Source organism: Gymnogyps californianus, chromosome 2 (genome assembly GCF_018139145.2).
Source record: "Gymnogyps californianus isolate 813 chromosome 2, ASM1813914v2, whole genome shotgun sequence".
In the NCBI taxonomy this organism is placed as follows: domain Eukaryota; kingdom Metazoa; phylum Chordata; class Aves; order Accipitriformes; family Cathartidae; genus Gymnogyps; species Gymnogyps californianus.
Window position 1 is genome coordinate 141722844 of NC_059472.1, and position 19583 is coordinate 141742426.

A 19583-nucleotide genomic window follows, 5' to 3' on the forward strand; every position below is an offset into this window, starting at 1 on the left:
AAGGGGAAGGGGAAGGGGAAGGGGAAGGGGAAGGGGAAGGGGAAGGGAAGGGAAGGGAAGGGAAGGGAAGGAAGGGAAGGGAAGGGAAGGGAAGGGAAGGGAAGGGAAGGGAAGGGAAGGGAAGGGAAGGGAAGGGAAGGGAAGGAAACATTTAAGAAAAACATAAATGTTACAAAACAGAGGGAGGTAGTGTATGTACATATGAACCTTGTAATGTGATGTGATTTTTTACATCTTTAAAAAAAAACCAAAAGATTTGATCTGTGTATTTGAATCTGACACTTTCACATTTAAAGGTTATGGTGTTTGCCATTAACTTCAGCATCTTTTTCTGATACATCACGGACTTCAGAAGTTGTTGAGGAATTTCTGTGATTTAAACTAGAATATATTATGAGCATAAACTAAGTTCTTGCAAAGTATGCATGGTGTCCTGCAAACACTCACATGCCACTGGCCTTTTCCTTGAAGGCATGAGTGGTACCAGCTCCCTCTTTTCTCCAGGGGAAATCAGAGGTCTCCCTTCTGCTCTCAGCCAGTTTTCCCACACTGGCCCCCCAGGTGCTGCTTCTAAACCTCTCAAAAATAGGAAGGGCATGTGGAATTGCTGGGGTCAGTTTTGAAGCCAGGAAAACAAATTTTATTTAATCTATAGGATTTCATATATGCTTGGTAGCACTGTGAGTCCAGATAGAGTAATTACATTATATGCTGCTTTCTGATATGAATTTTTTTCATTTGTACAGTATTGTATCTATTTTTTTACTTATTCTAAATTGGTGTATGATGCCAAGTCCTTGACATACACTTTTTGAGTTATAAACCCACTTAGTTAAATTACACTTCTCATTGGGAGAGGGGATCTGGGTCCACTCCCTCGCAGTTAAACCACCATAAGAGCTGGTTCTGGAGCTGGACCATAATCATCCTTGAGGTCCTGAAAAGCATGTGCTAGAGGGTACCAGCTGGGAGAACTGGGAATTAGGCATTCCAGATGTGTGTTTTCCCCCCTGGAGACGGAGTACATTGGCATCTGTTTTGTGATTTTTTTTCTGTGGTGAATTTCAATATTTGTAGGAATCGTCTGCGTACAAAACGTTCTCCACATCAGAGAACGGGCTGACTACATGCCCAGACCCTCCGCGCACCCTGCCCTCCTCGCCCCCCTGCCCCCTGCATCTCCAGCCTTTGCAAGCCTGCAAAGACTTTGCTGTGGGGAGGTTCTTCAGCAACGAAGTTTCTTGGTGCTTCCCGACACCCTTCATGGGCGCTTACTTCCTGCCGGAGCTCTGCGCTCTCTGTGAATGCAAAGGAGCAAAAAAGCACCGAAGAATCCGCGTTTTTCTGGAGAAAAAAAAAAGATGGTTATTTCCCAGGAAGGGAAAAAAAAAAAAAACCAAAACCCCAAAAGGGTTATTTCCCAGCGCCTTGCACACTGAGCCCTAGGAATGAGTCAGGCTTCTCAGTGCTGCCGCAGCCGGCTGAGCTCGCGTCCGTGCAGCGCCGAGCACGGCGGGCGGCGGCGGGGCCGGGGCCGGGGCCGGGCCCTGCCGGGACCCCCCGGGGCGCCTCGCCCCGGGCCATGCCTGGCCGCGGCGCTCGCGGCGACCCTTGCGGTATGCGGCTGCCTTTGGCAGAGGCACATGAAGGATTTCATTGAGTGTGAAGACAGAGAGCAGAGACAGAAAGCAGAAGGAGGCGGCTGCAGCCTTTGTAGTCGGGGAGGAATGCGGAAATGTTGAAGCACTATGTCAAACTTTTTTGAAACGGGGTCAAGTCACATTCAGCCAGCGTGGGAAAGCAAGGGAAAAAAAAAAAAGTTGGGGGGGGTGGGGGGAAGCAGCAAGCTGCTGCTGCTCCCAGGCTGAACAGAGGCCGAGGGAGCGAGCGAGGAGAGGCAGCGCAGCGCAGCGCCGGGGGCAGCGGCGGAGCAGCGGCAGCGCCGAGGGCCGGTGCCCGAGCCCCGCACCGGCAGGCTGCGGCCGGCGGGGCTGCGGTCGCGGCGCTGCAGCTCCCCGGGGGCCGCCGGCCGCGATTTTTATTTCGCGTTTTCGTTTTCCCCGGGCAGGGTGAGGGCGGGAGGAGCGGGCTGGGGGACGAGTGCGAGCTGCCTTCTGCGCCGAGGTGCAGCCCGGCGGCGGCGGCGGCAGGAGGAGGATGCGAGCCGAGGGCGGCCGAGCCGCGGAGCAGCTACCTGTGTGGCCCGGGCGGCCGCTGCCGGGACCTGCCGGAGACATCGCCATGTGAAGGGGCAGACCCCGGGCCGGCTCTCCACCCCGCCTCGCTCAATGGGAGGTTTGTTTTAGGGAGGACTCACCCCCTCCCTCCCCAACCCCCCCCCCCCCCTCCCGGGGCTGAGGATTATTTGGGGATCTGGTGGCGGTGGAGGCGGCCGTGGCGCACACCAGGTAACGCGGGGTGCCCATGTGCTCCGCGCACCCGGCCCAGCGGCGTGGCCCACACGCCGCCCCCCGCCCGGCCTGGGGAGCCCACGCCGCGCACTCCCCCGCGGACGGCACCGCGGACGCGTCCCTTCGGCGGCCGGGGCCGGGGGCAGCTCGCCCCGCGGCGCCGGGGGCAGCTCGCCCCGCGGGGCCGCTGCACCCCCCTCGGGGTCGGCGTGGGGGCGCCCCCCGTGTCGGTGGCCGCGGAGGGGGCCGCGGGGGAGGGGGCTGCCCTCCCGGGGAGCCGCCGGGGGGGTCCCCTCAGCGTCCTGCCGAGCAGCCGAGCCGGGCCCCCCCCCTCCGTCCCCTGAGAGGAAGCGGGGGGGACGCGGTTCCCCGCGTGTCTCCCGCGACCACCCCCCGCCGCGTGTGGGGCGCCCGCGGAGGGGAGCTCGGTGCCGAGGCGGGGGGGCTGGGGGCCGGGGGGTACCCCCGGTATCCCGCCGTTCCCGGGGAGGGCGAGCGGTAACTTTCCACCCGGCGCAGCGGCCGCGCCGAGGCAGGCCCGCCGCCCCCGCGGCCACGCACACGCGCGTCGCCGCTGCCCGCCGCCCGGGGGCGCCCTCCGCAGCGGCGCGGCGCGGTGCGGTGCGGAATGCGGGGCGCGGGCGGCCCCGGGCGGGGGGCTGCGGGGCAGGTGTCCCCCCGCGGCGGCGGGGCCGAGGCGCGGCGGTCCGCCATCGGTGCCGGCCGGCGATGCTGCGGGCGCGGAGGTGCGGGGGGCGCGGGGTTGGCCGCTGGACGGGGCGGTGCGGTGGCGGCTCTGGTGGTGGCAGCTGAAGTCAGTGGGGCAGGGTGGTGGCTCTGGCTGCAGGAGGGGAAAAGGGATGAGCAGCGGGCACAGGTTTCCTTCAGATTGCTCTTCTTTTCATCTGCAGCTAAGGTGTAAGATCAGCATAAATGTGCAAAATACCTCTGGCTTTGTGCGTGCGTTCAAGTCAGGGGATCCCCGACTGAGCTATCTCGGGCTCTTTAATCCTAGCACGGTAAAAATGCAGTGTAGGAGAGGGTTACAGCCCTGGAGATCGCAATATCATTATATTAAAAAGGGGCAGGGGGAAGGGAGAGGATTGATGTGGAGCTTTGTGAGGGGAGCAGATTTGCCCACAATCCTGCAGAAAGTGTGGATGAAACTGGATGCAGAAGGAAGCGCTTCTGCTCTCCAGCCTCATGCACGATGCAGCAGAACGTGCTGTTCGTGAAGACCATCTTTCATCATGCTGCTTCACAAGGAACTGCCAGTCACACATCCAGCGGTAGCAGTATCCACGGCCAAAACCCTTGCATGTTAATAAGCTTGCTACAGTGTACATTTCTGAATCTACCTCAGCACAGAATGCTCGGTAACATATTATTATCGTCATTTAAATATGTACATATTTCTCCTCCCCACAGGCGCTTTGAGGCAGGAACTTGTCTCTTGCGATGTGTTCATGCAGGGCTTAGCACAGGGGAGAGCAGATCAAGGCTGAAACCTCCAAATGCTATTATTTACAAATAAGTAACAGTAATATAGCCTGGGATGTATTTCCAAGGCTCCACCATGTGCACTGAAGAAACCTTTGAGTCCTGCAATCCTGACATAAGTTCCTGGACATAACTTACTCTCACACGTGCATAGTTAGCTCTGGCATCCCCATCACCCATGTCTCAGAGGGTCGTCGTATTCAACCCATTGCTCAGTAAAATCCCACAGCACGCGGTTGCTCTGTAGCTGTGTGTTGTAGCCTTCTGTGCAGAGCACGATAACTTCGTAGTGTTGTATCAGCCATGCAGGGACGTTGATACATGCGTCACCCTGGTGGTTCACGTCTTCCTTTGCACCACGCTTTTGCTTTGCATGTAGCTATCTACTATATTAGCTTAATTTTCTCAGTTTTTGAACAATGCAAAATAATGAAGTAAACTAAACTCACTTTTCTTGCTTGGTTTGTCCTCCAGATCTAATTGGCTTTACACAGACAATGCTCCCAAAGACTGTATGATAATTCCTGGTGGCCAAAAGAGGAGGCACATTGGGGCCCCTACAGAAGAGGAACGAGAACAGGAGGGCAAGAGCTTCCTACTGCCCCTCTGGCAGAGGTACCAAGTGCGTGGCCTATCTGCAACGCGAGCAAAGTACTAGTTTTCAGAAAGCAAGCGAGACTGAGAGCCACCCCGAGGCACTTGGAGCACAGGAGGAAGAGGAGCTGTGCCAGCATGGATAAGGACAGCACAAACCTGGCTGACCAGCAGTATGAATGTGTGGCTGAGATTGGGGAAGGAGCCTACGGGAAGGTGTTCAAAGCCCGAGACTTGAAGAATGGAGGTCGCTTTGTTGCACTGAAGCGGGTACGGGTGCAGACCAGCGAGGAGGGGATGCCGCTGTCCACCATCCGAGAGGTGGCAGTTTTGAGGCACCTGGAGACATTCGAGCACCCCAACGTGGTCAGGTGAGGAAGTGGGGCAGGCATCCCAATTAGCGTGGTCCTGGTTTTAGTACATGAATTGGGCAAGCAAGAGTTTGGGTACATAAATGGACTGGACACTAGTTTGGGTTTGTGGATGAAGTGAGCACTAAACTGTGTACATGAAACGTGGTTTGAGGTTTCAGCAGGCCATGGTGCTGCCTGCCAGACCTCACCTCATCCCTGTGCATTGCCTCCCACACACACAAACACCCATCTCCAGAGGCATAGGTGTGTGACTAAAGTGTTTGAGTGGATGGGCAAGGAGCCATATATACATTATTTCCTCAGGCATAAGAGAGAATGAAAAAAACGCAACGTCTCCCTGGTTTTGTCTCAAGTATTAGTTCTGCCAGCTGCAGCTGATTTTTAGCAGCTCTATTCATTATCGAAATGGCAAAGATTATGACAGCAGTAGTGGAATGTGCGTTCCACCTTTTTAGATGCTTTTATAGAGTTGTATGTTGTCATGTTAAAGAGAAGTAACAGCTTGAGACTTCAAGCTTTGCAGGCAGCCTTACGGTTGAATACTGTTTGACTGGTACTAATTTCACCACGTGCTGATGATTGTGCTACCAAGAGTGCAACAGTACAGATGTCAGGCCTTGCTTGCAAAATGGCGGCAATGGCCCCAGGATGTCCTTTCTGTCATGTCGGTAGCATAAACCCCAGATAAATGACCTGTGTTCTTGAACAGATTCTCTCAATGGTAAGACTCGCCCTACCGTAACCTCTTACATTTTTGTATAGCTGGAAACCTCCAGCAGCCTGTGAGCGTCTTTTATTAATATTATGAACTTTAAGAAGTAAGCTTCACTTTGCAGATACCCAGGTACGCAATGATTTGAAACTGGTCGGCATCTTGCTGATGGTGCTGTATTAACAAGAATATTTCCTGTTGTTTGTGTTATTGTACACACATATTGCATAGCAAAAGGAAAATATTTTATACTTCACTAACACCAAGACTCTTTCAGTCCTAGAGAAATAGATACTCTGAAGTTAGAGGTGACCTTCAAAATGGCTTGTAGCTGTGATCCTTCTGTTTTAGAGTCTGAGATGAGGGGGTTTATAGTAGGTGCAAGTGGAAAGGTGAGACAGAGAATAATATTTAAAATACAAAAGTGAATAGCTAGAGATAAATTCATTTTTGTTCATTTCAAGGCAGTGTAATACAACAGCCTCATTTCTGTCTAAGCTGAATAGGCAAAGCATGTCTATTCTGAAATACTGATAATGGAGTGCGTGTCATCGGTCTCACTGCAGTGAGCAATGGGATACGGGCTGCAGCTCACACTTTTCCATTGCTAATCAAGCAAATCCACAATTTGGTTAATAACCAGTATTTTGACTGGCACCTAGTAATGCCAGAGGCTTAGTCAATACATTTCAAAAGTGGGGGTATCTTTGTGTGGACAACATGTTGTATTTGATCACCGAATCAAGTGGCTTGGTTTACAGAGGAGTGCACACAAAGTCCTTCCTTGGCAGTAGAGAGATAATTGAGAGTTCTCAAAATCTCTGAAATCCAGCCCAATAATTTATGAGAGTAAATGAGGATTTAGTTGTCCAGGTTTAGATGTTTACATATTTGAAAATTGTAAACCTTGTTTGGGAATAATTCAACATAACAATACTTACAAATTTTTCTGCCATTGAGATCTTTCCATGTGAAGTAAAAGATTTTTTTTAAGAGTGTTCTAATCCTGAATTCAGAAAAATCATGAAAATAAAATTCTTGTTTTCCAAAGAGCTATTTGATGAACTGACTATGCAGCTGCAGGCTTGTTTTGCTTGGGTTTAAGTGCAGTGCAATCTCAACATAGCATTGCATAAATACATTGATGCTTACAGTACTTTTACAAGTTTGAATGAAAATTCATTCTCTGCAAGCAGTAAGTATTTCAACCAGCAATATGAAAATGTAGTTTCAATATAAAAATCTCTGAAAGTGTGTTCCAGGTCCTTATAGTGGTGGTGTGAAGCCTGTACCTTTTGCGATAAGCAGCATTTCAGACACAAGGGGTTGGTCTGTGATGTGTCAGGATGCTTGGGACCTCGGCTGCACATCTTTTTCCACAAACAGGCAGGGAAATATACGAAGCAATTTCAAACATTATCTCTTTTAAAATGTGAGGAATGCTATTTTAAAACTCACCTCTGTTGTGCATGTTTTTAATCTGTAGAGCAGATGAAGCTCTAAGTAGCACTTTGGGAGTGACTGAAATCATATCCTTATAATGACAGATTATTTGAAAATATTTAAATGCCCCAGTTCCGTTACAAAATACGGTAGAAGAGTTTGTAATTTATTGAAATTAACGGTCTGTTTTTGTATTATGTAAATATACTCAGAAAAGGAAATACTGTAAAAGAAGATGTGCAATTTTAAGCAGCTGACCTAGCTGTACTTAATTATTGAACATATTATACTTAGAAAAATGTTCATTGTTTGGGCGTGCATTCTGGAAACTGGTATCATTTAGTAGGCCAGGCTACTACATAAAAATAATGTCAAATGCATTGTCTACATACTGGATTAAAATGTACATCATTTTCAGAGCACTGGGATAACAACACAAATATTTGAAATCAATTTTTTTTTTATTTTGAGGGGATGTCTAGCTTTTTTCTGAATATTACAGGCAACTAGCCTGAGAGAAATAAGTGAGAACTGCAAATATAATGTTGAACCTGTTACCTCTGAGTAATGGCATGTGTGATCCATGAGTTGGTCAATGCAAACCGACTGTCATTCTGAGTCAAAATTTAGACAGACTTCGAACAGATGAAGCCGCATACCCCCTGTGCTCGGCTGTGGTACTCTGGCATCAGCTGACAGCAACAGCAGAAATCACAGGCCACATGAACTTATGCTGAATGTCATGCTGAACTCAAATGGTAGGTCTGGGCATCTCCAGAGAGTACAGTAAGGAGCTCAGCAGTCCAGGGCTTCTCTGTCTCCATAAGGTGGTGCTGAACGTGAAGAACAGTTTGGTAAGGAAAAGACCCAGTACTTGCTAGGCAGAGGTAGAGCTCCATGGCTTTGTTTGTCATGGAGCTAGGTTGCAGGACCAGCGTTGCTACTGCAGCCCAGGTTTGTCATAGCGGTAGTGGATTCCCTTCCTCTAAAATCCACAGAAACACTTAGAGCCAAAACTGGTTTCCAGTGCTTGGCATTGGGGATGGAAGAGAATTTTCTCCGTAAAGTAGAAATGTCTAAATAGCATAGAATAATTTTAAACAAAATATTTATCATATTTTTCCGTGCTACTGCTTGCTAATTATGAGAGCTTTGTTTCACGTTCCTTCTCTCCAAGTCTATCGTTTCCATATTCATACAATGAAGAGATGCATTTTTCCGAGCACAGTTGCTTTCACAATGATAGATAATAAAGTTAGATAAGACTTTATTGCAGAATAAAGCAAAACGAGGTGCAAGATAAGAAGTGAAAGGAAGTCTAATCTTCATCAGAAAAGTGATGGTAGTGGAAGTCTCTGAACTATTGACTATAATGGAAATAAGGCCCGGAGGACTGATCTAAAATTTTGTAAGACTGTCAAAAATAATATACAGAAAGGCATGGTTAAAATACAGTTAAAAGGATGATTGCTATATGCTTAAAATCCCCTCCTGTTCACATTTGCCCTTGTATAGAGTTCCCCTCCGTCAGAACACCTTACTCTATTCTATTTATCTTCACAAAACAAAGTAAAAAATAGAATCTTCCAGAGTAAATCTTACTATGAATTGCTCTAAAATGAGGTATGTTGTAAGCTTTGAAATGTTCTTTGTAACTGGTAGGATGATTAAGGCGCTCCTCTAGCTCACCTTTCAGATAATACGATGTAATGCTTTACTAAAGCTTTACTATATACAGTAGTTAAATCTGGCAAAAGTTGGTCCAGCACTTATGTAGCTTAGTGCTGTTCTGTTTGGGAAAAATGAAATATATGTAGACAAAGGACAGACTTTGCCAGGAATAAATGACATACTAGATTCAGGAAATTCCTGTGTGTAAAACTGGGAGTATTCCCTGCTGCAATATATCTGTAAAAATTCCTCGTGTGATTATAATGCTAAATTCAGCAATGTATTGTGTTCATTTTATCTCTCTCCTGCTGGTAATCAGATGAATAATTTTCCCCTAATGTTAATCATCCATCAAACTGTGAATTTGCAGTCTGGGAAGGTGACATACAAGACAGAATACTGTAATTCTTGCCGTGCTTGTTTTCTAACATTATATATATATATATTTAACAGTTTTAATAGTGTTAAACCTTAAGCAAATAGAGCAAACCTGCAAAGCTGTATATTTTTGCTTCCTGGCTCATAGTTTTTTAAGAAATACAACTTTTTTACTATTTTCATGGGTTAGTAAGTCTTCAATTTTGAAATAACCAAAATTATATTTAATATAATCTATTAGACTATAGTCTCATCTAGGTTGTTATTATTTCAAAGATAAGTGTCAGAAATCTTGCCATTCAAGGTCATCATTACCATATAATAAGGAATTAAAAATCTTAGTTCTCTCCTTCCTGTTAACTTGCAGAATAGGTGCCCCAGCTAATTGACTTAGGTTCAACGGAATGATCCCCCTAGCTGGAAGTGTAACTCTATTCCTCAGTCTTTTCAGTATACGAATCAGTGAGGGGGAAATCCAGTAATTATGAGTATTTGCACCATTATGCCATGTTCAAGGTTTTCTGTTATTTTATATCCATTGAAATATAAATGACACTGTAAACTGCCGTCTGTGGTACAGCAGTACTTTGGCTTTTTCCCTGCTGTTGCAGTCCACTGGTCCATGCTGTTATCTCTTGGTTTGCACTTGAGTACTTGATGGAGCCCATCAACTGATTCCCTTGGCAAGGCAACCTGAGTGTGGGGGGAAGAGGCTGGGGCACACGTGACTTCCTCATCCCCATGTGCCCTGACACAAAGAGCAGCACTTGACTCTGTTCAGAGGTCCCAGAAGTGTGTAATGGCTTGTGCTTAAAATTGCATTATACTTAGAAGGTGTCTTTTTATAAGCGTCTTAAAATTCCCTGTCTAACCTGATAGAGAGAGCATTCAGAACATATCTGTAGCAGCTCATCAATGCCTAGCTAACCTTTTGCAAGGCAATTTGAACTTGTAGTTGTTTTGCTTTGTTCTGTTTGTCAAACTGAAATGATATGGGAACTTGCAGAGGGAAAAGAATTTCAAACTGCAGTAGCTAATTTTGTTTCTCTTTCCAGTTTGTGGTGACGCTGATATTGTCTGCTGGCTTTATCCCTGTACTGTTAATAAGTTTAAAGGATGATCTTCTCAAAATCATTGAGATGTTCCATCCCATCAAGTGAAACTTTTCTATTTTAGGGGTGTTGGTCTCCAGTGAATTCTGCTTCCTTCCTTACTTCCTTTTTCTGCCAAGCTAATGTTAAACTTCTAGTGTGTGACATCATTCTTACAGATCAGCAGTGTGCTGTATTGTGCGGTACAATTTATTTTTGTGTAGCACCACTCATATGACATCTGGCAGGCCCCTGGAGAGAAAGAAATGGTTACCTCTACATTGCTAGGTACAGGGATCGTCTTGCACGCAGAAAGAGTAAAATAAGATGCAAGGACGGAGTGAAGCGGAAGAAACTGCACTTGAATCTTGCCAAGGTTAAAGGGATTAATGTGGCAGATGAGTCTCAGCTGAGGTAGAAGAGGTGGATGAGTAACGGGAAGGAAAAACTGAATGAGCTTCAGAGTCAGTTTTAGTCTAACACAAACAGGATGGTCTTCAAGGCAGATGTGAAGACAGGAAGTGCCTTGGCAGGAGAGAGGCATTTCCAGGCTGGAGAGCGGTGGTGGTCGGAGGGGAAGGGAGATGGTCCCTGCACTGACTGGCCGCTGCGAGGAGGGACACTGCAAAGGCCTTGGGGAGGGATGGACTGCCTACCTGGACATACAGCTTCTCTGATGGCAAGAGGGCAAAGGGGAACGATGTGGTTGACACTGAACAGGGTTTGGCAGGAGGTAGGATTTGGAGAAGTTTGTTAAGTTGGCAGAGGACATTGTGAAGTGACTGCACATGAATGCTGGCCTGTCATCGTCTGCTTGCAACCCTACAGTACACAGAATAAGCACGTACAGGGAAAATAAGCTATATTCTTCCTGTCCATATGAATTGTTTATTAGCAATGGATGTGATGATTTAGTTTGAATACGCGGTCTGCCAGAAACAGGACAAGATAAGAGCATGTCAGGAAGGAAAGGTTCAATACGGAATAGCCTTCTGAGCCTTAGGAAATTCAGTTTCTGGAGTGAGTAGAAGCTTTCTTCAAAAAGTATTTTATCTTATTCTGAATCTAAGCTTTTTACAAAAAACATGTTTCCAGTCTTCATGTGAGTAAATGTTAGTCATCTTAGATTATGTCCAGTGCTCCCTTCCTTCTTTAAATCTGTGGATGGTTCTGTCTCTGCTGTTCTTGGAGAGATCTAGTCTTGCTGGGTCCTGCCAAGAATGGAAAACCAACTCATTTCACCACAACCATTGCTGGTGACAGCCTGTGACTGCCAGGAAAGGTGTCAGCATCCTCTGGGTTAATGGAGTGGGGTCCAGGATTCAAAACTGAGCATTGACAAGGACAGGAGAGTGGATGGTCCACTCCAGCAAACAGAGGCCAGGGTAGATTAGTTGGGACTTTCCAGTTTGCTTCATGGTATCTACCGCCGGCTGAAGAGCGGAACAGAGCCGGGAGAAGGAAAGTGCTCACTTTCCAGGTGTTTGAAAGATAGTCGGCTGGAGGCTGTGACTTAGCAAAGCACTAAGTGAGTCACTCAGGTACATTTAAGGCATTGTTTGAAGTTTAGCACAGATGTAAGTGCATTATCAAATAGAAATAGCTATGACATTAAGTATGCACTGAATTTTAAAATGCTTTTCTGAATAGAGTTCAGGGACAATATACATAAGAATATGAATCACAGATATTGATTCTTATTCATGTATTACATTAACTGAAGCCTTATTTCTAGAGAGTTTTTCTATTAAAAGTTAAAATAAATCATGCAGAATAAATAACTATCCTGATATAGCAGTAATGTGAATTTGGCATCAAGAGTGGTTATTTGTCTTTGTAGTAATTCTTAGTTGACTTAATTTAGTTCTGAAGTTTTAAAATTATTTTATAAAGTTTCGTAACCCTAAATAAAATAGAAGTTGCTGTTCATTCCAAAACTTTGCAGCTGTATATAGAGCATTTGGTTTTTACTCTTTGTATGAAATCTAGTTGTTTTCCAGTTTTGCTGAACAAGTTGATTCTTAATGATCTAACAAATTATCAAAAGATAACTGTGCCCATATAGATATATAACTAAGCTGTGTTTTTTCATTCAAAAGAGAGGAAATTTCTCCTCCTATATCAGTTCTTCATATATTTTTCTTCTATTCTGAAAAATATTTTAAATTATGCATGCATGATTATTTAACAGCTATACCTTTAAACTATAAAGCATTTGTATTTAATAAACAAACCACTTTAGAATTTTCCAAGGAGTGTTTTTTTCCATTGTGTACTTCGACATTTTCCATTTGGGAAACCTCCATTTGGGAAGCTTTTCATGAGATGATCATCAAAGAGTGGAAATGTGACTGTTGATTTCTGAACTGTTTCAAAATACCTCATTGCATCCAAATTATTGTATTGATTTTCCTATTTATTTATTTATTTACCCTTAGCCTTTGAAAATTTGTCCCGTCCTTAGACAATGTTCACAAGGAAATATTCCACTAAATAATCCTTTTAAAATCAGGCCTTAAAATTCTAACAACACAGTTGTGTTTTCTTTAGGCGGAACAAAGAATGTTTTATATGAGTAATAAGAAGCTCTTCCATATGATGCTTTGGATGTCTTTTTAGGGTTTTAGAAGAAGATGGGTCTCTAGCCTAAGAAGCATCCCACGTAATTTTAGGATCAGGTGATGATTTCAGATACCTAAATACAAGTTGTACTGGAATGTGCCAATTTGCTGATATCGGTAGAGTTGCCCTGGAGTAGATTTCCCATTATATACTTAGCAAACAAATTTACAAACTTAGCAAAAAGTTCCATACCGTTTTAAAAGCGTTCATACTAACACTGACTGGTTATCACTCTGGATTATCATTAACAGGTGACTGATCTTTTCTTAGCAAAAGAAAATAAAAAAATAACTCGCATATGAATTCATCTTTGAAGGAATTTCCCATATTTAATGATTGAAAACTCAGTTCTAGTGCAGATGAATCATACTGAGTTTAAATGAAACATATTGAGTTTGGACTTTTGCAACATTAGTCAGTGCAGAATGTTACATATTTTGATAGAAACAGAGAAAGGAAGTGAGAAATAGAATGGAAAAGCCTATGTGATTTTTTACTCTGTTTTATGTGAAGCTTTGGCTAGTCCTTTAATATCTATTTGAAGTGCGGCCACTACGATAAATAACTGAAGGTGTCTGTTGCTGTTTAACAATGTCAGAGAATTCCCTTCTCCCTGAAATCAATTAATTATAAACTGGAAATTTCAGTACTTTGTTCACTGTTTCTTAAGTTAGCATATTTCTAGGAGCTTTCTGTGAATGTAATTCCTAGCTGCACTGGTGCTTTTGTTTCTCTTCATCTGTGGAGCCAGGGCTCTACTGTAAGGATAGAATTCTATCACTTTTTTTTTTTTTCCACATTTGATGTGGTATTTTGCATACAGCTGCAGAGTAGACAGTTACCTTTGAAAAGAACATTTGGCTGGTTTAATTTGATTAGAGCAAACCACCTCAATCATTTCTGAACTAAGACCGTTTTCATTTTAACTTGGCAGTAGGAGTTGGGAATGTACTGACTGTGCTTAGATGTTTGGGGGAGGACTCGTTTGGATACACAGCTACCGCCGAAGTGAAACAACCTTAGAGGACTTTGCCCACTCTGCTCCTTCCCCATAAAAAGGAAGGGCTGTGAAGCCATTGAATGTCACATTTAACTTGCACTCATTATGACAAGGAATTGAACTCCTTGTGAGTGTTTCTACAAAAAAATGGAAACCTTTGATGCACAGAAATACATAATCATACATTTTTTAAAAATCCCGTGATACTAAAAACAGATATAGGATATGAGTGTCTTTTATTTACAACAAAATTAAACATCCCTAGCAACAGCATTTTGAATAACGTTATAATGAAATCCAACAACTAAATAGAAATTCGGTGGATTTCTTACAGATATATTGTATCAATGTTAAAATTCTGTCCCTTTTAGTAAGTCTTAGTAAGATTCCCACATTCTGTCATTCTCCTAGTTTTGACTTTCTACCTCTTTCCTCATCATATAAATATATTGTGATAGTTTTTTATGTTGCATATTAAACATGAAATTAGATTCTTCAGATTTACAATATTATGTATGATATATGATTTTTGCTTTTCAGTTGCCCTCACTGGTGATCAAATAATTTTCCTATAAAAGCTCTTGTGGCTGTCTAGAATATCAATGTGTCTCATAATAAATGACAGCCCTTCAATAAATTATAGTCAGATGATATTCTCCAGAAAAGACAGTTCTGATCTTTAAGTGCTCTGACTTTGCAGGAGTGGATCATCATATATACAATATTTTAACCAGAAGATAACAGTTGAAGGAAGATCTTCTGGTTATTCTTGTATTGTATTCTGAAAACCAATACGCACAGTTAACTGTTCATCTATGTGAGCAGCCTCACACGCACTACTAACGGGGGGATTGCATCCGCATCTTCCAGCTAATCCAAGAATGCAGTTATAAATTTAAGGCTTGAGTTTCCACTGCTGAAGTTAAAGTCCATAGAGCTACACTGATTCAAACAGCTGTGGTTGTTCAAATCATAAATTCCTGATGTTAAGATGAACAAAAATGCATTAGGACAGGCAGACTGTGCAGAGGTGTCCCATCAAGCATGCACATGTGAGACTTTACCATTCAGATTTTAGATGCTGCAACTATTGAGTTCACCAAACTGGGGTATAAAAATAGTTCTTTCATTAGGAGGTTTTTCACTGATGTGGACTTAGAGTTTCTGTTGATCTGTTTCACTCTTCCTAATTACATTCCCTTTTAGCACCACAAATAATTCCTCTCTACCTTAGTATGCACCCTCTGAAATATTTGATGTCTATCTTTATGTTGTCACCTAAGCAATTTATACAATGCTGTGCTTACCCCCGAACTCCAGGTTGCATCACAGTCATTTCAGTGCTATGTACATCTTCCTTCTTCAAGAGAAAATGCTTCTATAGCTACAACTAGAGACTTTCTGATTGCTGTACAGCATTGAAAGTTTATGTCTAACTTGTTATTCACTAGCACAGCACTAGAGCCTTTATTATTGATTTCCAGGTTTCTTCAGGAGGGTGAAAGTTAATGACCTATATTATTTTTCTCTACTAGGAAGTAGGTTATAAGGTGAATCTCGTTTTGCTAATTTTATCTAACAGCATACTTTGTATTTGTGATCTTTACAACATCGAGATTGAGCAGCATCTGCACTTTTAATTAGTGTGTTTTTTATCCTTAGATAACCTTCTAGATTGTTAATGGAGATAGGCCTACCGACTGATCTTTGTGGTTTCCTTGCAGACATCTCTAATCAATTTGTTGCCTTAATGTTCATCTCTGCTTTTTATAAAACGCTGAGCAACAAGTTTTGATCAAAGCAATAATACCCATATTCAGACAGGCTTGAATCAATGACTATAGTCTGAAAATCAGAATTAAGTGCCTCATTAAACTTAAAAGATTTGGCATTCTTGGAAGGGCCCAGACAAGTTAGTACTGCTGCAGAACAGAGCACCTGTATCTCTTCATTGCATGGAATCCCATTCATCACATTGCCTTTACGTTTGTAACATCATTAAAAAAGAAAGAGTTACCTGGCATTACTTAATTGTGCTGCTTATTATTCATGTTGTCTCTCTTCTTAAGAAATCAAGAAGGTTTTATTACTTTTTAAATTTTATTTGGTCAGATTAAAACATCTTTTAGAGATGTCAATGATTTCAAAAGCAAATCTTTATCCAGTAGTGAAAAAATACAAACAGATATGAGACTGGAACTGAAGACCATGACAGTACAACAGCAAGAATAGTTAGGAGATGCACAGAAGAGTCGGGTAACCCATTTGACTGAAAATGAAAGGTATTTGTGGCTATAGATAAAACCCAGATAGGTGGGTAAAACACTGATGAAGGAGTCTTTTAAAGAGACATTTTAAGTATATTGGAATGTCCCAAATCAATAGGTTGTTGTGATGTCTGTAAGAAAATACATTTCAAAGACTGCTTGGTTTCCAGTAACCCAGAGCTGAGAGTGGACAAGACCATTCTGCAGAAATAAAGCTTAAGTCATAAAAACCAAATTTAAATCTTCTGCCATTCTCTAGATCAGTGAAAGGATATTGAGCCTATAATTCTGGAAGAAGCTGGAAAGTCAACTAAGTTTATTAAAACAGTAATAAAGGACAATTTCAACCACTGTTCGTAATAAAGTGGACAAATCAGACAAGGTTTAAAGACAAAACTTACAGACACCATCAATGAAGCAGCTGTTCCTGGAGTACAAGGAAGAGAGATCACTCTCTGCATAGCCTGAAATAACTTGCAATAGCCAGTTTAAGAAATTCTTATAGTCAAGACACACAGTCATAGTGGCCGCAATAATTAAATCTGATATTTTTGGGAAAGGGATGGTTCTCAAACTTGATGTAGTAACAATAGGCTTTAGAAAAGAGAGATTAAGAAACAGGAGGTAATCAAAAATTCGTCAAGAGGAAGGATATGAAAATACTTAGATTTAACATGGTAGGTACTTAAATAGAGATTTGTAGCAGCACATTTTTTCACTTGGGTCATACACCTTTCCCTGGTGTGATGTTCTGTCCAGTCACTGAAAATCCTGGCTGCTGCTTTGGATCTATAGCCTCTTCCTGGGCGCTAGATATGGCAGGAGAATTTAAACGTATTGGTTCCTCAAACTCTCCGAAGGGGTGGGGGATGTCAAAGGGAGACACTGAACTTTCTCTACTCCTTTTATGGCTCTGCTCCAGTATATCATGATGGATTCACAGAAGGTACACATAGCCATGCATAAAAAAATAAAACAGGAATGTAAGATAATTGTGAGCAGACATCTAACTTTAACCATCTGAATATTAAAAGTACACTCCATCCTAGTCATTTAGAGTCTCCCCGTAGTGCATGCAAGAGAGAGTATGCACTTTCTGAGAATAATTCATCCCACTCACGCTCCGTACCCACCCTGGAGCAGAATGAATTGCCCTCTGGAAATGCCTGCCTCTCTCTTGTTGACTGCAGAGAGAGCCCAGGTGGCTAATGCAGAGTGGACACCCAACCGTAGCCTACTACAGCTAGATGAGATTAATGCCAGTCAGTATGGTTCAAGTTTGAAGGTGGAAAGTGGAAACACTAGCAGGGGGGTTGTACAGCAAATAAGAGAAGTTACAAAAGCCAATAGGAAATTATTTTGGGGGTAGGGGAACAAAAAGCTAGTACTGAAATCAGAGGGCACTTGAACTATAAGAGATTAGAGGAGGTAATCAAATAAGAAATTAGTATTATAGGGGATCTTATTTTTTTTACCAAAGTCTATTGTATATGGATTGTTGGTCACGGTTTGTACAAGACATTTTTTTTTATCAGTTGGCAAAAATGATGTACTTTTCCTAATAGCAGAGTGTGGGTTTCTGTGAAACGTACTGACTTCAGACAATCTGCTTCTAGTTTGTGCTTGGCATTAAAGTACTAAGGGGAACAGGACGTAGCTGGAATGGGTGGGCATTGCCTGGTTACCCTGTACCCAATTTTAAGCTCCAGCAGAAGCCATTTTGGTCAAAACTTGTTAATTTTTTACAAGAGGAAGAGTAGCTGAAGATGTGTGTTGGAGATGGCCAGTCATGCAGCCTACAAGTGGTTTAAGGCACCTTTCAAAGCTTTCTCAGATGTAGTTTCTCTTGCGTATTTTTCTCATTTCCCTTCACTCTGCCATACTGGTCTCATACAGGATTTGCCACTAAGTGGGCTAATTATCTCATTATTGATAAAATTCTGATGCTACACGTAGTTTCATTGCCTCAAATTCCTTTCAAACAAATTACGTGATTGTACAATTGCAAGTAATTGGAAAATTCTGGTGTCTAACTTACATTCCACTCTGAATTATCCAAGACCTGAGTGCTTGGAAAGCAGTGGTACTATACCTTTATCTCTTGGAATAATTTTTTTGCAATTTCAAGTTTTATTTTTCCATAATCTCAAAATGTGTCAGCCCACATTGCTCGGTAATAGCCTGCAAAATTAAAATCAATCAATAATCCTAACAGATTCTGCTCCATCATTTTTTATGTTCAGTGTCTGTTGGAGCTAGTTTTTTTATAGCTTGATTTGCAAAGCTTGAAAACAGCTTTTTTTATTATAGAACTGCTAAGACAATATAATTGTAGTAAAACAAATAAGCTGCTCTATTAAGCTGTTTGGATGTACATATTACATATGTGTGTGTGCGTATATGTGGAAAAGAAAAACCATGAAAATTTCAAGATTTGGCTGCATTTATACCAGGAAGTTCAGAATTATTATTCTGTAACATGGATGAGGATTTTCAGACATGTAGGCCTGCAATTAGTTTAAAGTCTGTGCCTTAAAAATGTCTGAACAGTTTTCTTTTTTTAAAGTTAAAAGAAAAAATTGAAAGGGAATGAGGGCAAGCCAGGAAAAAAACCATCCCAAAAGCTAATTGTTTTTAAAAAGTTACATGACATTGAAAATTGGAACTTGGAACTGAAATGCCACCTCACTCCTAAGTATAATAAAATAGTAAATTTTATTAAATGTATTCTGGAAAGAGTAAATGAAAATTATAAAGCCTGATGTGAGTGGCAAAGAGCCCAGGCAATATCCAAAAGAGTAAACATCTAATGGCTTAACCTAACTGGGGCACAGTCCACTGCAGCAGGCAATTGAACAGGGGATGTCAATATTTAAAAGCAGCAGAACTAATTTTTGAAACAGATGGCTTTTTTTCCCTCCTGTGTGCAGTACAAATATATATTTTTAAAGGCTTTAGGGAATATTTAGACAATGGGATTACGTGTCTCCCTTTAATATTGACCCTTTTTTAAATTTTTCAAATCTTGCAAAATTTAAGGTCACTTTGATCTTTCTTCTTTCAAGAATGAAATTGCCATCTTTAAATTGCATTATTCACTCAGTTCCAGAACTCATTCATCCCAGAGCACATCCTTTATACAAAAATATCACAATATCATCTTGTCAGCTTTTAAATGGAGGCTCTTCTTAAAAAGACTGTTGAGTTCTTGAAATAATTTAACTAAAATTTTCTGAATGGACATGATTATCATGGCATTTCTAATATATTGATCACTGTCATTTTCACAAGCCTGAAAAAGTGTTCTTGTGCTTTGGAAAATCTAAATCCATGTCAATTCTCTGCCTTCTGGAGTGAAATCCCATGGACTGTACTGCACTTAGATCAATAGTCATATACCATAGGGGCTTGCATACAGAAGCACTCATGGAAATGAAGACTACTGTGTCCTGGATTTAGCAAAAAAAAATGCTCTACTGTGTATGTTTCTTCCAAATGGACTTGAGATAGTTATTTCTCA

At 42.5% G+C, this 19583-nt stretch overlaps 1 protein-coding gene across 1 annotated transcript in view; it reads left to right on the forward strand.

Annotated features, from left to right (window-relative positions):
- The first annotated feature begins 4639 nt into the window (after window positions 1-4639).
- CDK6 (cyclin dependent kinase 6) overlaps window positions 4640-19583 on the forward strand; it is a 128599-nt gene continuing 113655 nt past the window's right edge. The window contains exon 1 of the mRNA XM_050891876.1: window positions 4640-4876. Within this exon, the coding sequence (XP_050747833.1) occupies window positions 4644-4876 (233 nt within the window). The 5' untranslated portion in view covers window positions 4640-4643. The remainder of the gene's footprint in view (window positions 4877-19583) is intronic.